The sequence below is a fragment of the Enhydra lutris genome, unplaced genomic scaffold, assembly GCF_002288905.1.
Source record: "Enhydra lutris kenyoni isolate GAN:26980312 unplaced genomic scaffold, ASM228890v2 scaffoldscaffold31, whole genome shotgun sequence".
Classification (NCBI taxonomy): Eukaryota; Metazoa; Chordata; class Mammalia; order Carnivora; family Mustelidae; genus Enhydra; species Enhydra lutris.
The window spans coordinates 17927317-17946517 of record NW_019154115.1 but is presented as its reverse complement, the minus strand read 5'-3'; the positions used below and the strand labels follow the sequence as shown (position 1 = coordinate 17946517).

General features: G+C 44.9%; 1 protein-coding gene across 1 annotated transcript; it reads left to right on the top strand.

Annotated features, from left to right (window-relative positions):
* Window positions 1–3803: 3803 nt before the first annotated feature.
* LOC111153343 (programmed cell death 7) lies at window positions 3804–17212 on the top strand. Its single transcript, XM_022512323.1, has 5 exons — window positions 3804–4677; window positions 6829–6967; window positions 13605–13841; window positions 14119–14206; window positions 16148–17212. Exons 1-5 carry the CDS (start codon window positions 3805–3807, stop codon window positions 16269–16271), a joined length of 1461 nt encoding a protein of 486 aa, XP_022368031.1. The 5' UTR covers window position 3804; the 3' UTR covers window positions 16272–17212.
* The last annotated feature ends 1989 nt before the right edge of the window (window positions 17213–19201 follow it).

The following is a 19201-nucleotide window of genomic DNA, read 5'->3' as shown; positions in this document are numbered from 1 at the left end:
GAAATCTTGCCATTTGTAACGACGTGGATGGAACTAGAGGGTGTTATCCTAAGTGAAATAAGTCAGAGAAAGACAATTATCATATGATCTCAGTGATATGAGGAATTTGAGAAACAAGACAGAGGATCATAGGGGAAGGGAGGTAAAAATGAAACAAGATGAAACCAGAGAGGGGGACAAACCATAAGAGAATCTCAGGAAACAAACTGAGGGGTGCTGGAGTGGAGGGGGGTGGGACAGATAGGGTGGCTGGGTGATGGACACTGGGAGGGTATGTGCTATGGTGAGTGCTGTGAATTGTGTAAGAGTGATGAGTGACAGACAGATAATACATTATATGTTAATAAAAAATAAATTAATTAAAAAAATTAATTTTTAAAAAGTTAGTTGGATGTTTCCTAGAGGAATGTTATACTCTGCCTGCCTCAGTATTTGTTTGTCAGTGGGCTTCAGGTTATAAGGAAATTTTATTTTATTTACATTCCCTTTTACCTTTGTTTTCACGTCATTATGGAGGGAAGGGTGATGTTAGGGCTCCAGGCAGTTGAGTCTATGGGTTTCCACAGCTAGGTTAATGATAAGAATGCTTTTCCTTGGGGCGCCTGGTGGCTCAGTGGGTTAAAGCCTCTGCCTTCTGCTCAGGTCATGATCCCAGGGTTCTGGGAGCCCCGCATGGGGCTCTCTGCTCAGCGGGGAGCCTGCTTTCTCCCCCCCCACGCCCCCCTCCATGCCTGCCTCTCTGCCTACTTGTGATCTCTGTCAAATAAGTAAAATCTTTAAAAAAAAAAAAAAAAACTACTTAAAAAAATGCTTTTCCTTGTAAATCACTAAGACATTGGTAAACTGATGGAGACATGTCTTGCAACTATGGTCTCTATTACTGCTTTCAAAAAAAAGATCTAATGTGATGCTTCAGCAATTGGACATCCACAGTGGGGAGGGTGGCCGGGGGGGAGAACTTCAGGTTTCAAATGAAACCTTAAGTTTCACGCCTTACACAAAAATTAACTCAGAATGGATCACAGAGTTAAATGTAAACCTACAAAACTTTTAGAGAAAGCACAGGAGAAAATTTTTAGGATGTAGAGCTAAGTAAAGAGTTCTTGATCTGGCTCCAAAAGCATGATCCATAAAAGCAAACACTGGTAAGTTGGACTTCATTAAAATTAAGAACTTTGTTCTAGGGGCACCTGGGTGGCTCAGTGGGTTAAGCCTCTGCCTTCGGCTCAGGTCATGATCTCGGGGTCGTGGAATCGAGCCCCGCATCAGGCTCTCTGCTCAGCAGGGAGCCTGCTTCCCCCTCTCTCTCTGCCTGCCTCTCTGCCTACTTGTGATCTCTCTGTCAAATAAATAAATAAAACCTTCTAAAAAAAAAAAAAAAGAACTTGGTTCTATTTAAAAGCAAAAACAAAAAACCCTGCCCTGTTAAGAGGATTGACAAGCTATAAACTGGGAGGAAATATTTGTAGGCCAGATACCAATGGATTTGTATCTAGAATACAGGAACAACTCTAAAATATCAACAGAAAAACAATCCAGGGGCGCCTGGGTGGCTCAGTGGGTTAAAGCCTCTGCCTTCGGCTCGGGTCATGATCTCGGGGTCCTGGGATCGAGCCCCGCGTCGGGCTCTCTGCTCGGCAGGGAGCCTGCTTCCTCCTCTCTCTGCCTGCCTCTCTGCCTACTTGTGATCTGTATCTGTCAAGTAAATAAATAAAATCTTTTAAAAAAAAAAACAATCCAATTAGGAAATAGGCAAAAGATAGGATCAGACATTTCAGTGAAGAAGGCATACAGATGGCCAATAAACATAATGAAAATATGTCCAACATAACTAGCCATTAAGGAAGTGCAAATAAAATTTAAACCTTGCTTTGCTGCCCACCACTGTCTGGTCTACCTCTTCATTCTTTGAAGCGGTGTGACCAAGAACCACAGGCGCCAACAGAGAAAAAAACCCTGCAACAACATGACCCTGCAGTTGCACTCTTGGGCATTTATCCCAAAGAAACAAAGATTTATATTTACATAAAAACCCATATACAAATGTTTATAGCAGCTTTCTTCATGATACCCCCAAAGTGGAAACAACCCAAATATCCTTCAATATGTGAATGGTTTTAAAAAGTGGTTTCATTTTATTCACATCTTTTTTGCACACTTTTATTGCAATAAAAAGAAACACTTTTGATACAACCTGCATGAATCTTCAGAGAATTATGCTGAGTAAAAACAGAATCCCAAAAGGTTATGTACTATATGATTCCATTTGTATAACATTCTTGAAAGGACTAAGTTACATAAAGGAGTACAGGTTAGTTGTTGCCTAAGGTTAAGGAAGGGAAGTTAAGTGTGGCTATAAAAGGGATCCTGGAAGCAATGATATGGAAGTGTTCTGTATCTTGACTGTATCAATGTCAGTGTCAGGGATGTAATATTGTACCACACTTTGGCAAGATATTTCCATTGGGAGAAACTGGGTGAAGAGTGCAGAAGATCTCCCTGTATTATTTCTTACAACTGCACACGAATATACAATTATCTCAGAATAGTTTAATTTTAAATACCTAATCTTGCAGCATGGCCTTTCCTTCCCCTCCAGCTTAAAACCCTCCAGTGGTTTCCCATTGTTTTTAAGATAGGAGATCCTAGAAACCTACGCTCTGTCCTCCCAGGCTCCCTCCAGGCTTTCTAGACTCCATCAGACATGAAGAACAAAGGCAAAAGGAAATGTAGATCAAATTAATTTCCTTACAATTTGCTGCCCATTGACAAGCAGAGTAGGACATTCCTCCAGAAACTCCCAATTATCTTTTTTTTTTTTTTTAATTATTTATTTGCGAGAGAGAGCATGAGAGGCGAGGAGGTCAGAGGGAGAAGCAGACTCCCCATGGAGCTGGGAGCCCGATGCAGGACTTGATCCCGGGACTCCGGGATCGTGACCTGAGCTGAAGGCAGTTGTTTAACCACTGAGCCACTCGGGCACCCCAACTCCTAATTATCTTAAAGTTAATACTTTGCTAGAGGAAAAAAGCAACCTTAGCTTGACCATAGCCTGACCTCCAGGATCCTCTAAGTATTCTTTAACATATGAACATCTTTTTGGAAATTTCCTTTGTTTCTACCCCCACTCCAACTTAAAAGTATATAACCAATCCCACTGCAGCTCTTCCTGCCCATGGGTCCTGTCCCCGTGCTTTCATAAAACAATGTTCTGTGCACCCAAGACGTCTCGAGAATTCTTTCTTGACTATTATTAGTTCCAGGACCCCAACATCACATCAGCTCCATACTGGCACTCTTTCAGTTCCCCGACTAGACCTATTATTAAAGAGTTTTTACAAATGCTGTTCCTATCTGAACTGTGCTTCTCTCCAACTCCTACTTGTCAGGCTGAAATCCTTAGGGCAGTCTCCCCTTTGACTTTGACTTGGACTAAGTCAAAATCTATAAGCTCTTCTTGCCCAGTGTTTTCCTCTTTGGTAGTACTTCCATTCACCGCAGCACTTTTGCATTTGTTTGCACAACTACTTAATTAATGTGTTTTCTTTACAGGTAGTTTCACGCGGGAAACTGTACCTGTTAGTTACAATGTTTGCAGTGCAGCTGGCTCCCACCGAGAATGCTCAAGATCAGTACTTAGAAATTGAAGAACTGAAGGAATGCCCACACCCGCCTGGGGCTCTCGGGGCCCGGCGCATCCTGCTGGCGTCGCGCGTGTATTACGTCATTTCCTCCCCGGAAGACACTCTTTCTAGGGGAACCACTCAAATTCCTGTCACTGCTCAGACTCCCTCCGTGGTGGATATGGCTCTGCCGCCCTACTTCGCCCCAGGTCGCGCAGGCCCTCCGCCTCCGCAGCCGCCGCCTCCCGCTCCCTTCGGCTGTCCACCACCGCCGCTGCCCTCCCCGGCTTTCCCGCCGCCTCTTCCCCAACGGCCCGGCCCCTTTCTGGGGGCCTCCGCCCCCTTCCTCCAGCCCCCGCTGGCTCTGCAGCCCCGGGCCCCCGGGGAAGCCTCTCGCGGCGGCGGCGGTAGCGGCGGCGGCGTCTTCTACCCAGTGCCGCCACCGCCGCTGCCTCCGCCGCCGCCCCAATGCCGGCCCTTCCCGGGGACCGACGGTGGCGAGCGGTCGCGGCCGCCGCCGCCAGGCCCGGGGCCGCCCTGGAGCCCGCACTGGCCTGAGGCGCCGCCGCCTTCCGACGTGCTTGGGGATGCGGCCTTGCAGCGTCTGCGCGACCGGCAGTGGCTAGAGGCGGTGTTCGGAACCCCGCGGCGGGCCGGCTGCCCGGTGCCTCCGCGCGCTCCCGCCGGGCCCAGCCTGGGCGAAGTGCGCGCACAGTTGCGCGGGGCTCTGCACCTAGTGCGGCGGCTGCGCGACCTGGGACAGGCCCTGCGCGAGGCCGAGGCCGATGGCGCGGCCTGGGTGCTGCTGCATGCCCAGGCCGCGCCGCTGCGCGCCCAACTCGCCGAAAGACTACAGCTGCTGACCCAGGCCGCCTATGTGGGTGAGGCGCGGCGGAGGTTGGAGAGGGTCCGGCGCCGCCGCCTGCGGCTTCGCGAGAGGGCCCGGGAACGCGAAGCCGAGCGGGAGGCTGAGGCCGCGCGAGCAGTGGAGCGCGAACAGGAGATTGACCTTTGGAGGGTTAAGTGCGTGCAGGAGGTGGAGGAGAAGAAGCGGGTAAGAGCCGCAGCTGCGCGGTGGCTGGGGGTAGTGATGTTTGGAACCTGAAGGGCCGGGAGGCTTTGCGCTGTCGTTTCCGATGTTTAAGCCTCCTTTTCTTCATCCTTAAAATAAAAAGGTAGCCAGGCTTTCCGACCTCCTATCTTCACGTTGATTGCATGTAAATGACATGTAGTACGAAACACAAATGCTCTAGGTGCACTGAGAGTCCTGTAAACAAGGTCTGGGATTACGCAGTGGCGTTGCAGGGATGACAGATGTCCTGTCTCCTGCTACAATGTTCTACTTAACTAATGTTCAAGGCGAACAAAAATCTGGGTTCCTGTTTCTTATATTGGTCTGCTGATTTTAATACAAATATAGAGCACTTGGTGCCTTACCCTAATTGGCTAATGGGGCAGTAGTGATGCCTTTCCCAAGATTCCTTTGTTTAGGAATTTTAAACCACATATCCCCATGTTTAACAGTGGTGTTTTTGAGCACTTACTGCGTACTGGAAACTCTGCTAAAGCCCTTGCATATGCCAGATTTTTAATCCCTGTAACAACCGTGAGAGGTAAACCGTATTCTCGCCATTTTACAGATTAGAAAATTGAGGCATAGAGACACTAACTTGCCAACAATCACACAGCTGGTTTTTAGCAGTTTTACTCCTGATTTGAGCCCATGTTGTCTCCTTTCAAAGCCTGTTAGTCTTCTGTAGGGGCCATGGTGAAATGGAAATTGGTCAGATACTTGTTTAAGGCATTCTCATTACTTCTGGGTGCCTCTAGGTGTTTCCCCCACTCCCTTCACTCTCTACAACCAGCTAGGGTTTCCTCCCTCTTCCTCCTTGTGTCTGTTACTGCCCTAGAATCTGAAATAACTCCCCCCTGAAATATGATGGCGAGCTTTGTCTTCACACCTCCACGAGTATCTGTGTTTTAAAGGAGAATACATGGAAGCAACACCATAATCTAAAGGAGTTTGCATCAGTTCTACAGATGTTTAGTAAGGCCCCATTATGTGCCAGACCTGGTGATGGTGATAGGGGTGAATAGGATATAGTGCTTGTCCTTGAGGGGCTTAGAGCCTCATGGGGACCATGTCTATACAGCATGGTATGTGTTAGGGTTTCACCTGTAGGTGTTGTAGGAACCCAGAGAACGAATATCCAGTTTTGGGGATGGCGTAAGGAAAGACTCTGTAGATGATACTGTGACATCTGAACTGAGTCTTAAAGGAGATGTCAAAGCCAAGTGAGAGCAACAGGTGAAGTTCCAGGTAGAGAAGTTAATAGAAGCAGAAGAGGGGAACAGTATGGTGTGGTTGTAATGGTGAAATTACAGGCATTTATTTGATAGATGGGAAGAGAGCTTTAGGCAAAATGATCTTTCTTACCATCCACACTGAGGGGATTGGAGACCAGGTCCTGTGAGTGGTGGTTTGAGGAACCAGTCATTTTGTCTACATGTGAACCAACTTAAGAAGAGTAGGATAGGGTCTTCAGTGTTTGAAAGGCGCTCATGTCAAAAAATCCTAGGCACTTAAGAACACGAGTACAAGCTATGCATGTTGTGTGTCACTGACAGAATTGTGGAGTCCTGGGCCTTTCTAACCCATTCCTTATCTTCCCACCTGGTCTGAATCTTTGGGTTCAGGAGTCCACATTTTTTTTTTTATACTTTATTTATTTATTTGACAGAGATCACAAGTAGGCAGAGAGGCAGACAGAGAGAGAGGAAGGGAAGCAGGCTCCCCACTGAGCAGAGAGCCCAACGAGGGGCTCGATCCCAGGACCCTGGGATCATGACCCGAGCCTTAGGCAGAGGCTTAACCCACTGAGCCACCCAGGCGCCCCAGGAGTCCACATTTTTAATAAGAGAGCTTCCAACCTAAAGTTGGTGCAGGTGTTCCTTGGACTACATTTGAACAAATTCCAAGGAAGAAACAAAGATCAGAACCCACATGGAAACTGCAGAGAAAATAGTCCCTTGACTGGAACAGTGCAGGAGAGGAATTGTGTCCAGTGTAGGAAATTGGGAGGGAGATCAGTAGAAACTCTTAACTTTGCAACTGTCTGATCTTCAAAAGCTCGCTGCTAGGCAGCTGTTCTCTGCTGTAGGGTTGTTCCAAAAACTAAGTCTGTCTCATGGACTCTTTTTCCAGGAGCAGGAACTTAAAGCTGCTGCTGATGGTGTCTTATCTGAAGTGAGGAAAAAACAAGCAGACACCAAAAGAATGGTGGACATTCTTCGGGCCTTGGAGAAATTGAGGAAACTCAGGAAAGAGGCAGCAGCAAGAAAGGGTAACCGTGGTTTTGGATTTCTACTTGTATTTATTCCTCTGTTGGCCTGCACTGTCTCTTTCTTTACCCTATCGCCCTCCCCCTGCCATTTTTTAAGGAAAAATATTTGATAATTTTTTAATTTTCATCCAATAGAGTAATAAAGCTTGTCAGCAGTACCTCAGAACTTTTGAAGCAGGAAGCCTCAGACTTTGTTTATCCCTTGGTTGCCAAGGTTGAAAAGAGAGACAGGTGTGGGAACCCATACACTGCCTTTCCTTTGACTCATCATTCCTACCCCAGGCATTCCTGGCCACGCTTTTCTGAGTGAGGTTGGCATGGCTGGTCAACTTCGCCCATGTACCAAGGCAAAAGCTATCCTACCTTCACTAGGTTCGTCAGGAGGTTTTGAAAACTTGGCATGCTCCTTCAGATATGTTTCCAACCTGAAACATTGATATTTAAAGAGGTGTGAATGGTTGGACAGGGCAAGGAGTGCCTTGCAGACTGTATGATGTCCTCCACTTGCTTACATGCTTTTGGATCATAAAACCTCAGTCATCTCCTCTTACCTCTAGAGGGAGCACTGGTTTTCTAGAAGATCCCTAGTTGTGCTTTGAACATTTGCCTGTCTTAATCTTTGCTCTTGCCAGTCTATTCATGCGGAGGGCCCTCAGTTCCATCTTTTCCATTTTAAGCTCTCACTGTCCTTCAGAACTAAATACACATGCAACATTCTCCATTCTTCCCTGATTTGAGCTGAGGTGACCTCCTCCTCACTTGCACCTAGCTTGGACCACATGCTACCTTATTTAGTAGGCTGTAGGCCATTGATATTCACCAGAGATATTTGAGAACACATAAATTAGCAAGCACTGTGATAGCAGATGACTTCCCCTGTGTATTTTAAAATATAAATGGAACCTGTGAGTCAGGCCCGTAATAAAGTTTCATTGGGATATGACCATTATGGATTCAGCCAAGCACATTCACTAGCTAAGTGGTTAGCTTCTGCATGCCAGCCTTCAGAGTAACTGATTCAGATTCAGGCCTCAGAAGCAGATGACCCCATAGCACATTCATGAATCAAAGGGGAATTCGCATCTATGGTGTCTACCCTTATCTCTTCCTTGGGGAATGAAAACCCGAGGGCTTTTATTTAATATTCTCCTGCTCCATTCCCTCTGTGAGGTGAGTGGTCAGTAAACTTTTGCCAGGTAAATTTCCTAGCGTAATTTCTCACTATTAGTCTTCCTCACTTTGGTCTAAAAGAAGGGGAGGGAATTTTGGAGGAATTGTGATCTGTTTTAAAAAAAAGCAGCTTCCCTGGAGTTAATGGACTTGAATGTAAAATGATTTGGTAACTAGCTGCTGGTTCCATTATATACTTAAAACTTTTCCTTCAAGGTGTGTGTACCTCCAAGTAAGGGCTCAGAGAATGAGGCTGGGTATGTAAACAGGGCCACCTTGCAAAGTGTCTTAGGGACCAGACTAGACTGCTCACCTATGCTGAAAGCTGAGGGGAGCCATTGAAAATTTTAAGCAGAAAGTGAAATGACAGTGGTGATTAATGCTGGTGGAGCAGAGAAAGTTTTGGAGCATCTAGGATGGAGGGAGAAGAGGAGAGAGACTGAGAAGGCTGTTCAGTGGTCTGACCATGGATAATATGGGAGTGTGAACTAAGGGTCAAATGGTGGGTTGGAGAAAAGTAAATGGGTTTAAGAAATATGAATAAAGGAGAGAGGGAGTGTATAAGTAAATAACTTGGGGAACTCAGCCATGGGAGGAGGAACAGACTTGGGTTTGGCAAGTTCAGTGTGGGACATGGTAAGTTTGAGGTGCCTGTGGTACATCCTGGAGAAGAGGTCATCACCATGTAGCCACAAGTAGGCATGACCTGCAGGAAGTTGTACAGTGCGAGGTGAGGGCCAAAAAGACAAAATCCTAGGGAATGTCGAAATCCAGATGGATAAAGGTGTGGCCACAAGAGAGGTCAGAGATAGGAGAAGGTAGGTCGCCTCCCTCCTGAAAAGTGGCAGATGCCCAGAGAGAATGTGTTACCTTGAGCAGGTTACGCAGACATCTCTTTGCCTTGGTTTCCTCATATGTAAGAAGGAGTAATGATGGTACCTAAAGATTGAGGAAAATCCATGGATATTAATACCCAATAGATGATCAGTGAACTGTGCTGTGCTGGGTGCATTTCAGCAGAACAGTATTGGTAGAAGCCAGACTAGACTAAAGAGGGAATAGAAGGTAAGAAAAGCAAACAGTGAGTTTAACTTATTAAAAAGTTTGCCTGTGAAGAAAGGAGAGAGGAATATCAGTATCTGATAGCGTAGAGGGGTGGGGTGGTAATCTTAGGGTCATGGGGAAAATTTGAACACGTTTCATTGCCGAGCAAAGGAATGAATAGAGGGAGGGGGTCAGAGAGAAGCAGGAGGGATAGTTGATGGCTCAAGGTCCTGCAGGAGGTAGGGAGACTCTGATCCCAGGCAGAGGGATTAACTTAAGTGTAGAAGGAGCCATCTTTTTTAAAAGATTTTATTTATCCATTTATTCGAACAGAGAGAGAAAAGTAAAGTAGGGGGAGCAGCAGAGGGAGAGGGAAAAGCAGGTTCTCCGCTGAGCAGGGAGCCCAACATGGGGCTCCATCCCAGGACCCTGGGATCATGACCTGATCTGAAGGCAGACACTTAACTGACTGAGCCACCCAGGAGCCCTTAGAAGGATCCATCTTCCATTGGAATGAAAATGAAGGAGACAAGGATGAGTAGTCATGCAGATGAGTGAAATGGGGACTGAAAGTTCAGAGATTTCCTTTCTACTAGCCTGTTTTCACTGAGATAGGATAGATGGTTTGCTCAGAGACCGTAGAGAAGGAAGGCTTTAGGAGAGCAGTAAAGGTTTGAAATAACTGCTGTGAAGAATGAGTATAAGCCAACTAGAGACTGCTGGGAGTATGGTTGTAGGGAGGTGCTACAGGCGCAGCTGATGTAGTTGAGTACTGGCGCTGGATCACATAATCAGATGACTTCTCCCAGGAGTGCTCTGTGACTGGCAGGTGAGCACAGGGCTGTTAGGGTTTTGCTTTAAGACTGACCACAAGTGGGGCCCCTGGGTGACTCAGTGGGTTAAAGCCTGTGCCTTCAGCTCAGGTCATGATCCCAGGGTCCTGGGATCGAGCCCTGCATCAGGCTCTCTGCTCAGCAGGGAGCCTGCTTCTCCCACCCCTCTCTCTGCCTGCCTCTCTGCCTACTTGTGATCTCTGTCTGTCAAATAAATAAATAAAATCTTCAAAAAAAAAAAAAAATTGACCACAAGTTTTGGTGAGGATGAGTAGAAGGCAAGGTAGATTTGGATACATTCAGTTGGAGGTTTTAGTGAAGCCGACAGTCTCCAGGGAGGAGGACATAAGTGCACTGAGAGGGTAGAAAGACCTAGTCAGAGAAGAGAAGAATCATGCTTAAGACTTGAGAGGTAGCAGCTTTTTTCTCATCATGCCAAGATTCAAAGACTGGACTAGGCCCTAAGGTGTAGGGGACTGAAGGGAAAAGAAGGCATTGGTATGTAGGTCCTGTAAGAACCAGAGGAGTGAGTGGGAGGGGTGGAGGGAACCTAAACTGTGTTAGTACATGGGGTCAAGAGAAAGAGTGGTTGAGGATTGCCATGTCTCATGCTGATCAGAAGTGATTAATGAAAGGTTGATGGAGGTATGGATTCGTGGTGCAGACCCAGCAACCTGAGATGGGAGCAGGCCACCATTCCTCATGGGGTCTGGGGGCACTTGGGGACTGAGGGAATGTCTATATTTTGGCTGTACTGGCAGATTGTAGTACTGTCTGTCTGGCCCTTTATAGAAAAAGTTTACCAATTCCTGATCTAGGTAAAGAAATTAAACAATCATGAAATTATTATGAAACAGTAGTGACAGCTTGAGCTTCTCAGTGCATAAGAATTTTGTGTGTAGGGGCGCCTGGGTGGCTCAGTGGGTTAAGCCGCTGCCTTCGGCTCAGGTCATGATCTCAGGGTCCTGGGATCGAGTCCCGCATCGGGCTCTCTGCTCAGCGGGGAGCCTGCTTCCCTCTCTCTCTCTCTCTCTCTCTCTCTCTCTTTCTGCCTGCCTCTCTATCTACTTGTGATCTCTCTCTGTCAAATAAATAAATAAAATCTTTAAAAAAAAAAAAAGAATTTTGTGTGTATTTGGAAAATAGTTTACCACTTCATAGAAGATGGATTTGAGATGTAGAGTTTCTATAGTTGGTAATGAGTGATTGGAAACCTGTTCAAGCAAAGCAGTTAGGAGAAAATGACCTGGAGAAATGTTAGCCTTTCAGGTGAGGATAGGAGAATGAATTCCACAACCACTTAGTGGTGATGGTTAAAGGAGAAAACAATCAGACTTTCAAAGGCCTGAATCAGTCAGCTCTTTTAGGAAGCAGTTTAGTACCACATTTAGGTGATCCTGGAAGTACTCATAAACATTTCTTCTCTTGAGGATTTATCCTAGAGAAATAATCTGTAGAAGGAAAAAAGTGACATGTCCCAGAGTATTGATTGTAACAGTATATGATAATAGGACATTTGGAACAGCCTAAGTGTCCAGGAATAGGGAGCTTGTTAAGTAAATTATGGTACATTGATTTGATGAAACAGGATAGAGACATTCAGTAATGATAAAGACTGGAAAAGAAGGTAGAGAATTGAAATGGAGATGTAGAAATTGCACATGCTGTGTTGAACTGTGTGACGTTGCTAATGTACGGATGAGCAAAAATGACTGCAGGCTCAACAGGGGAAATAAAAATTGTTGACTATGTATGTGGTGTGTGAATTTTTATCTTCCTTGAATCTGGCCTTGTTAAGATGCTTCCATAATAAATACATTTGCCTTTAAAATCTTTGTGGATGGCCCATACCCACATCACTCCAGGATGAATCACCAGCAGCTTCTCTGTCTCAGGGCCGGTGGTAGTGAGTGCACAACTGTGACCCACTCAAGTGTTCATTAAACTTTAAAACATTTCCTTAGGAAATTTTAAAGAAGATTTTATTTATTTATTTGAGAGAAAGCACAAGCCAGGGGAGGAGCAGAAAGAGAGGGAGAAGCAGACTCTCTACTAACCAGGGAGAGTAACCTGGGGCTTGATTTCATGACCTTTGCCAAAATCAGGAGTCATTTAAGGATCTGCCATTGGTTCAGGTCACGATCCTGGAGTCCTGGGATTGAGGCCCACATTGGGCTCCCTGCTCAGTGGCAAGTCCGCTGCTCCCTTTAACCCTCACCCCACTCATTTTCTCTCTTCTCTCTCAATAAATAAAAAATCTTTAAAAATTTTTTCACTCGTGCACAAAAACAGAACACTTAAATAAAATACCCATAGTCAACTATAATGCAATTATGACACATAACAAAATTAGTAATAATCCTTTGATATCACCTATTAACTGGTCTGTAATCAAATTTTCCCAGTTGTGGCACTAGCTATGTTGACTGTCCTATTAGCTGACCTCACATTTAAATCAGGGTGACTAACTATCCCAGGTTTCCCAGGATGCTGGGCTTTCAATACTAAAACTGAACAAACTGAAATATTTGGTCATCCTACACTAAGCAGTAGACTGTGAGGTCAGTGTGATTGGTTATGTGTATTTCTTCCTCGTTATCCAAGTGTGTTCTCCCAGAACTTCAGGCTCCGTCAACAGGAGAATTGTTTATTGGTTGGTCTGGGAGCCTGTGCTATGGGAATATCAGAATGAAGAAGTATAAGATATATCCTCTCTCTCTCTCTCTCTCTCTCTCTCTCTCTCTCTTTTTTTTTAAGATTTTATTTATTTATTTGACAGACACAGTGAGAGAGGGTACGCAAGCAGGGGGAATAGGAGAGGGAGAAGCAGGTTTCCCACCGAGCAGGGAGCCCGAGGACCCTGGGATCATGACCTGACCTGAAAGCATCCGCTTAACGACTGAGCCACACAGGCCCTGAGAGATCCTCTCTTTAGTGAGATCATTGCCCAACCAAAGGATCAAAACCATTAGAAATAAATAAAATCAGGTTAAGTGGAATGATCCAGAGAGAGGAGTTAGGGAAAGTCAGCCAGGGTGGGGTCAGACTAATTGGAGACTCAGGATCAAATTGAACCTTGAAGATTGGTTAGAATTTACAGATTCTGAGCAAATTCATAGTGTAAGTAGAGCTTTTTTTTTTAAATTATTAACACATAATGTATTATTTGTTTCAGGGATACAGGTCTGTTGTTCATGATCCTTACACAATTCACAGCACTCACCATAGCACATAGCCTCGCATTGTCTATCACCCAGCCACCCCCTCCACTCCAGCGACCCTCAGTTTGTTTCCTGAGATTAAGAGTCTCTTATGGTTTGTCTACCTCTCTGGTTTCATATTGTTCCATTTTTCCCTCCCTTCCCCTAGGATCCTCGTCTTGTTTCTCAAATTCCTTGTATCCGTGAGATCACACAATAATTGTCTATCTCAGATTGACTTATTTCGCTTAGCATAATGCCCTCTAGTTCCATCAGCATCGTTGCAAATGGCAACCTAAATGGGGCTTTGAGTCTGCTCATTAGAACGCCGATTTTGGGATAAATTTTAGAGATAACTCTCTCTAAAATACCATTCGGATCTCTGCCTAGGTGTCTGTCCCCCAGCCTCAGCAGATGAGACTTTCGAGCATCATCTTCAGCGACTAAGAAAACTAATTAAAAAACGCTCTGAATTGTATGAAGCTGAAGAGAGAGCCCTCAGAGTCATGTTGGAAGGAGAACAAGAGGAAGAGAGGAAAAGAGAACTAGAAAAGAAACAGAGGAAAGAAAAAGAGAAGATTTTACTTCAGAAGCGTGAAATTGAGTCCAAGTTATTTGGGGATCCAGGTAAGTTCCTCTGTAACCAGAGGAGAAAAGGAAAATACTCGATTGGCACCTTTTTTTTTTCCTCATGGATGAACTCAATATAAGCTAAGAACTTGTAGGCAGCAAGTGGCACCTGCAAGATTTGAAATCCTAAACTGTGTACTGGAAATCACGGATAAAGATGAAATATTCGACCACATTGTCATACTGTCATAGTCACAGGCTCAGTCAGCTTGCATGGAGAAATACACTGTGAATATGAAGAATGATGATGCGGTAACGTGCCTTTATTTTGCAGATGAGTTCCCACTCGCTCACCTCTTGCAGCCCTTCCGACAGTATTACCTCCAAGCCGAGCACTCCCTGCCAGCCCTCATCCAGATAAGGTCAGAGGGGCACTCTCCATGTTGCCTTTCCCCTGGGTAGCAAGTAGCCCTTGAGGTGCTTGTGTTGTTGAGGTCTGTTGCTATATCGCTCGCTGGCTTTCTCTTTTTGTTTTAAATTCCTTACGGGTTTATGTAAAGTTTCCAGGTTCTAAGGATGCCACACATGCCTTTAGTCCTCAGTCCTTGAGAAGTAGATCTCTCTGTTTTAACAGGTGAAGAAACTGAACTCAGGTTGTAATTTGCCCAACAAGTATCATCTCATGCTGTAACTGTTGTATTAAAGCATTGGCTTCCTTTTCCCAATTCTCTTCTGCTGCTAGGTAGACCAAGGGTAGGAAACCTTCCCTGCCTACTTACCTGTGGAGACTGTTTAAGTGCCATACCTGCCTGTGAGTTCCACAGGTCAGAGCCAGGAGAGCTAGGAACAAGGAGTCGCATCTTAATCTGCAGTTACAAATGAGCTGGGTCAAGTTTTCAGCGCTCTTGGGTCTCACTTTCCTCACCTACAAAATGCAAATGGTGGACTAGAATGTGGCCTTCAAACTTCAAACAGTAGTGCCCTTCACAGAGACAGTCTTCTGAAAAATCCATTTGTAAAATAGTTGGAATGAGCGGGTTCCTTAGGCAGTTCACATCTGTTATTGACTGGAGGCGCTTTGTTGTTGTCTAGATTCCCCAGAGTGTCTGCTTGGGGCCTCGAAGTCTTGAAAGCCTGGTTTGAAAATCATTGAACTAAGTGATCTCTCAGGTTCCTTCCAGAGCTCTAGTGATGCTTTGGAGTATACCAAGTTGGTGTTCTGGGAAAAGCGTATTTCTGGCTAACATACAAGTTTTAGCTTCTGAACATAAGTATAGTTGATTCTCATTATTCACGGTAGTTATGTTCTGTAAAGCTGCAGGTAGTGAATTAGAGAATACTGGACTGCTACCCCTTGGGAAAATACGGGGTTAGGTTCCTGTCAGCCTGAAGCCACAACCTTTTCCATCAACTGATCAATACATAACATCGTTTTATGTGGATTTCTTTTTAAAAACATGTTATTTAATATATATTGTCAATTCATTAACATTGAACTCCTAGCTAGCAGCATTGTAACTCCTGCCTCAACATAGCTTCTCTAGCACACATGTATTCTCCGTAAGGCATACCCCAGCATTCTCACGCTAGCTAGCACTGTAGCAGTGTACCTGGGGGCCATCTTAAATAGCAAAGGCACCAGTAAAAGCACAAATATGTGGAAAATGTGGTACTAAAGAGACTGCAGAAAGGACACTTTTTTTACAGTGTGAGGTTGAAAACAGGAAGACGGCGTCACCTTACTCAACTTCAGTTGGGAATGTGCCTGTCAGGGACTCAGATTTTTCACTGTTCTGTTCATGTTGGCAAGTGACCACAAATAATGATTGTGTGGTTGCAAATGAATTTTTGTGAATGGGCAAATTTGCAGATACGGAACCTGCAAATAATGAGGATCAACTGTATATTCATTATTTGGTTATCTATAAGATTGTAAGTTCTTTGCAGTTTTTTATCCTTTATATGTACATTTAAGAAATACGATCTTGGGATGCCTGGGTGGCTCAGTTGGTTGAGCAGCTGCCTTCGGCTCAGGTCATGATCCCAGCGTCCTGGGATCGAGTCCCACATCGGGCTCCTTGCTCATCAGGGAGCCTGCTTCTCCCTCTGCCTCTGCCTGCCATTCTGTCTGCCTGTGCTTGCTCTCTCTCCCTCTCTCTCTCTCTGACAAATAAATAAATAAAATCTTTAAAAAAAAAAAAAAGAAATACGATCTTTTGCATAATGCCTAGAAATCAAGTTCTTTAGCAGACTAGTACATCAGTCATTTGAAAGCTAAGTCCTGAAATAGAGTATTTAGTTGCTGAACGTGTTGCTTGGAATAAAACAGAAATAAACTGTTGTTCTACAATGTTCTTATTAAGGCATGATTGGGATCAGTACCTGGTGCCATCTGATCATCCCAAAGGCAACTCCGTTCCCCAAGGATGGGTCCTTCCCCCGCTCCCCAGCAACGACATCTGGGCAACGGCCATTAAGCTGCATTAGTAAAGATGCTCCAGGATTGTGGTCCAGCTATGGCTCTTTCCAGCTCTAAAAACAAGTGATGCCACCATCTTCTTGTGCTGTAGACTAAACCACAACCTCCAGACTCCATATGGCATTGCCCTACCCAGAAGTTACGTTTTCCTTGCGTGCTCTGTCTTGGCCAGGGATGCCTCTTGAATCAGGAGATTAATATGGTTCTTCAGGAAGGGACCTAGGTGAACTGGGGTTATTACAACAGGCAGTGGCCTTGGTTCACCAAATTTGCCTCTGTTTTGAAGGGGCTTGGTCCAGAGTGACTTGTTCATTTACTCTCAACGGCCTTGTGTGTGATGGGTAAGTATGCTCAACACAGGCGTGCACTGGGTAGACCTAGCAGCCTTTCCGCCGGTACTGAGTGTGAAGGCAGGCTTGATGCAAAACCTCCGTAATCTCCCTACCCAGAGAACTCTCTGACTTCTAGGAGGAAAGGTCAGAAATGCCTTATCTTTGGTTTGTGACTCTTGAGAGGCTGCAGGCTGCAGGCGAGGCTGCCAGAAAAGCTTGGTGGAATCGTCTGGTGGTCCTGTGGAGAACTTGGAAAACCTCTACCCATATCGAATTGTGTTTTAATGGATAACGGCTGCATTTTCCTGTGTTAGAAGGATCCTAACAAAAACACCTGGTTTTTAAGTTCCCAGAGGTCTAGAGGTTCGGTATCCCCAATGATAGACATTTATTTCCCTATGGGACTGGGACCATAACCTCACTCAGTCACATTATAGGGGGGGTATAGCTGTGGAGTTTTCTAGAAACTCAAGCTTCCAGAAGCACCCATGTAGTTAAAGCTGGGAGGAAAACAGATAAAAATCAAATTAATTTTATGATATTCATTAATAAATACTGTTGTGCCTGGAAATGATCTATCATATAACATGTCAAGGGTTTGTTTTATTTCATTTTGCTCTTTGTCATCTATTGTGTTATTTATATTTCCAAAAAGCTGAATAAATACCATTTTTATTTTTTAGCTTGAGCCTTTGCCCCCAGATTTGTTGCCTACCAAATCACTGCACACACTTTCGCATTGACAAAACACATTCTCACCCCAAAATGCAAATTTGTGAAATAGACATTTGCTATAAGGAGGTGAACCTCAAGCATCAAACTTAGTGGAATCCAACTCAGGGTAAGCAGGAAAGGACACCAGCTTAGGAAATGATTTCGTGTAGTTGGAAGCTCTGGAGTGCAAGATGCTGACACCTTTGTTTGTTTTGGTTAAATCTGCACTGTTAAATTTATATATTTTGCATTTCAGAGTTAACGGATAGGATATGAGGGCCAGCCAAGTGTATGCCTAAGCTCATAAACCTTAAAATCTAATGCGATTAGCCTCACATAACCCCATAGGCCTGTGTGTCCTTTTGCTCTCTGATGAGATGCAGAAAGAGTAGAAATAAAAGATGAATTGTATGATGTGTTCAGTGTCCAGGCAGCCTTGTCACTAAAACATCTCCATTGAGAGGCGCACAAGCGTGAGACAGAGATTCAGCAGAACCCAAGGGGCATTTAACACCAGGTGGAAAAAACTATTCCCTCCTTCCTCGTTCAGCTTCCTCAAAGTTTTAATAAAGTAAACGTTATTTCTGTCTTTTGGTTGGTTTTGTTTTGTAAGTTCTTCCTGGCTTATCGCCTTGTGTGGTGTCAGTGGCTGCAGCCTCTCGTTCTAAATGGGTTTAGAAAGAAAGATAATAGTGTCTTTAACGAATTATACTTCTGAAAATATGGACAGCGTCATGGTAATCTTTAACCACAGTGTTTTTTAATTTATCGTGGAAAATTTCCAACATTCTGTAGTAAAGAGAATAGTATTATTTTTTCTATATACCCCTCATATGGCTTCAAATACCTTCCAACTTGTAGCCAATCTTGTTTTATCTATATCCCCACCACTCTGGATTATTTTGAAGCAAATCACAGACATAGTCATAAGTATTTAGTATGTGTAGCTCTAAAACATATTTTTACTGTTGGGGTCCATGATCAAAGGAATGAGACTGATACAAAGCGAGGGTCAAGCAAAGCTTTATTTCGCGCCAAGCATCAAGGATCAAACTGACCGGTCAGGGCTGTCTCTTACGAAAAGGTGACGACGACCCCGGCAAGGCTGCTCCCAATGTGGCCACTCTGGACGAGGCTGCTCACCTGGACAGGGGCTACTCTGGTGAGGCCGCGGCTCGGGGCTGCGGGGCCACTGGCGGCTCTGACAGCTCTCCTACTCTTCCGAGGACTCTTCTACTCCTCCTCAGCCTCAGCCTCGCAGACTAACCTTTATAGGGGTGGTTGAGCCCCGCCCACACACAGGTGGCCAATGGGATTTAAACTCACCTCAGTAAATATATGCACGCCCCTCTGATTGGATGTCTTCACCTGGCCTGACTCGCCCTTGTATCTAGGCTTTGCAAGTAAGTTCCTCTGGGAGGGGCAGGGTCAATCTAAGTTCACTGCATAGGGTCAATCTAAGTTCACTGCAACAAAATGGCTCCCTCTGGCCAATCAGGCCCTTACATTTACAACTTAACCATAGTGCCATTATTGCACTAGAAGAAATGAATGACTCCTTAATATCATCAAATACCCAGTCAGTATTCAGATCTCCTTATCTCATGTGTTTTACATTTTGTTCAAATTAAGATCTAAGTGCAATCCATATGTTGTTAGTGGTTGATGTCTCCTAAGTTTCTGATAATCCGTAGATCTGTCTTTCTTCCTGTGTATTCTTATACTCTCTGTCTCTCCCTTGCAATTTATTTTTATTTTTTTTAAAGATTTTATTTATTTACTTGACAGAGATCACAAGTAGGCAGAGAGGCAGGCAGAGAGAGAGGGGGGCAGGAAGCAGGCTCCCCGCCAAGCAGAGAGCCTGATGAGGGGCTCGATCCCAGGACCCTGAG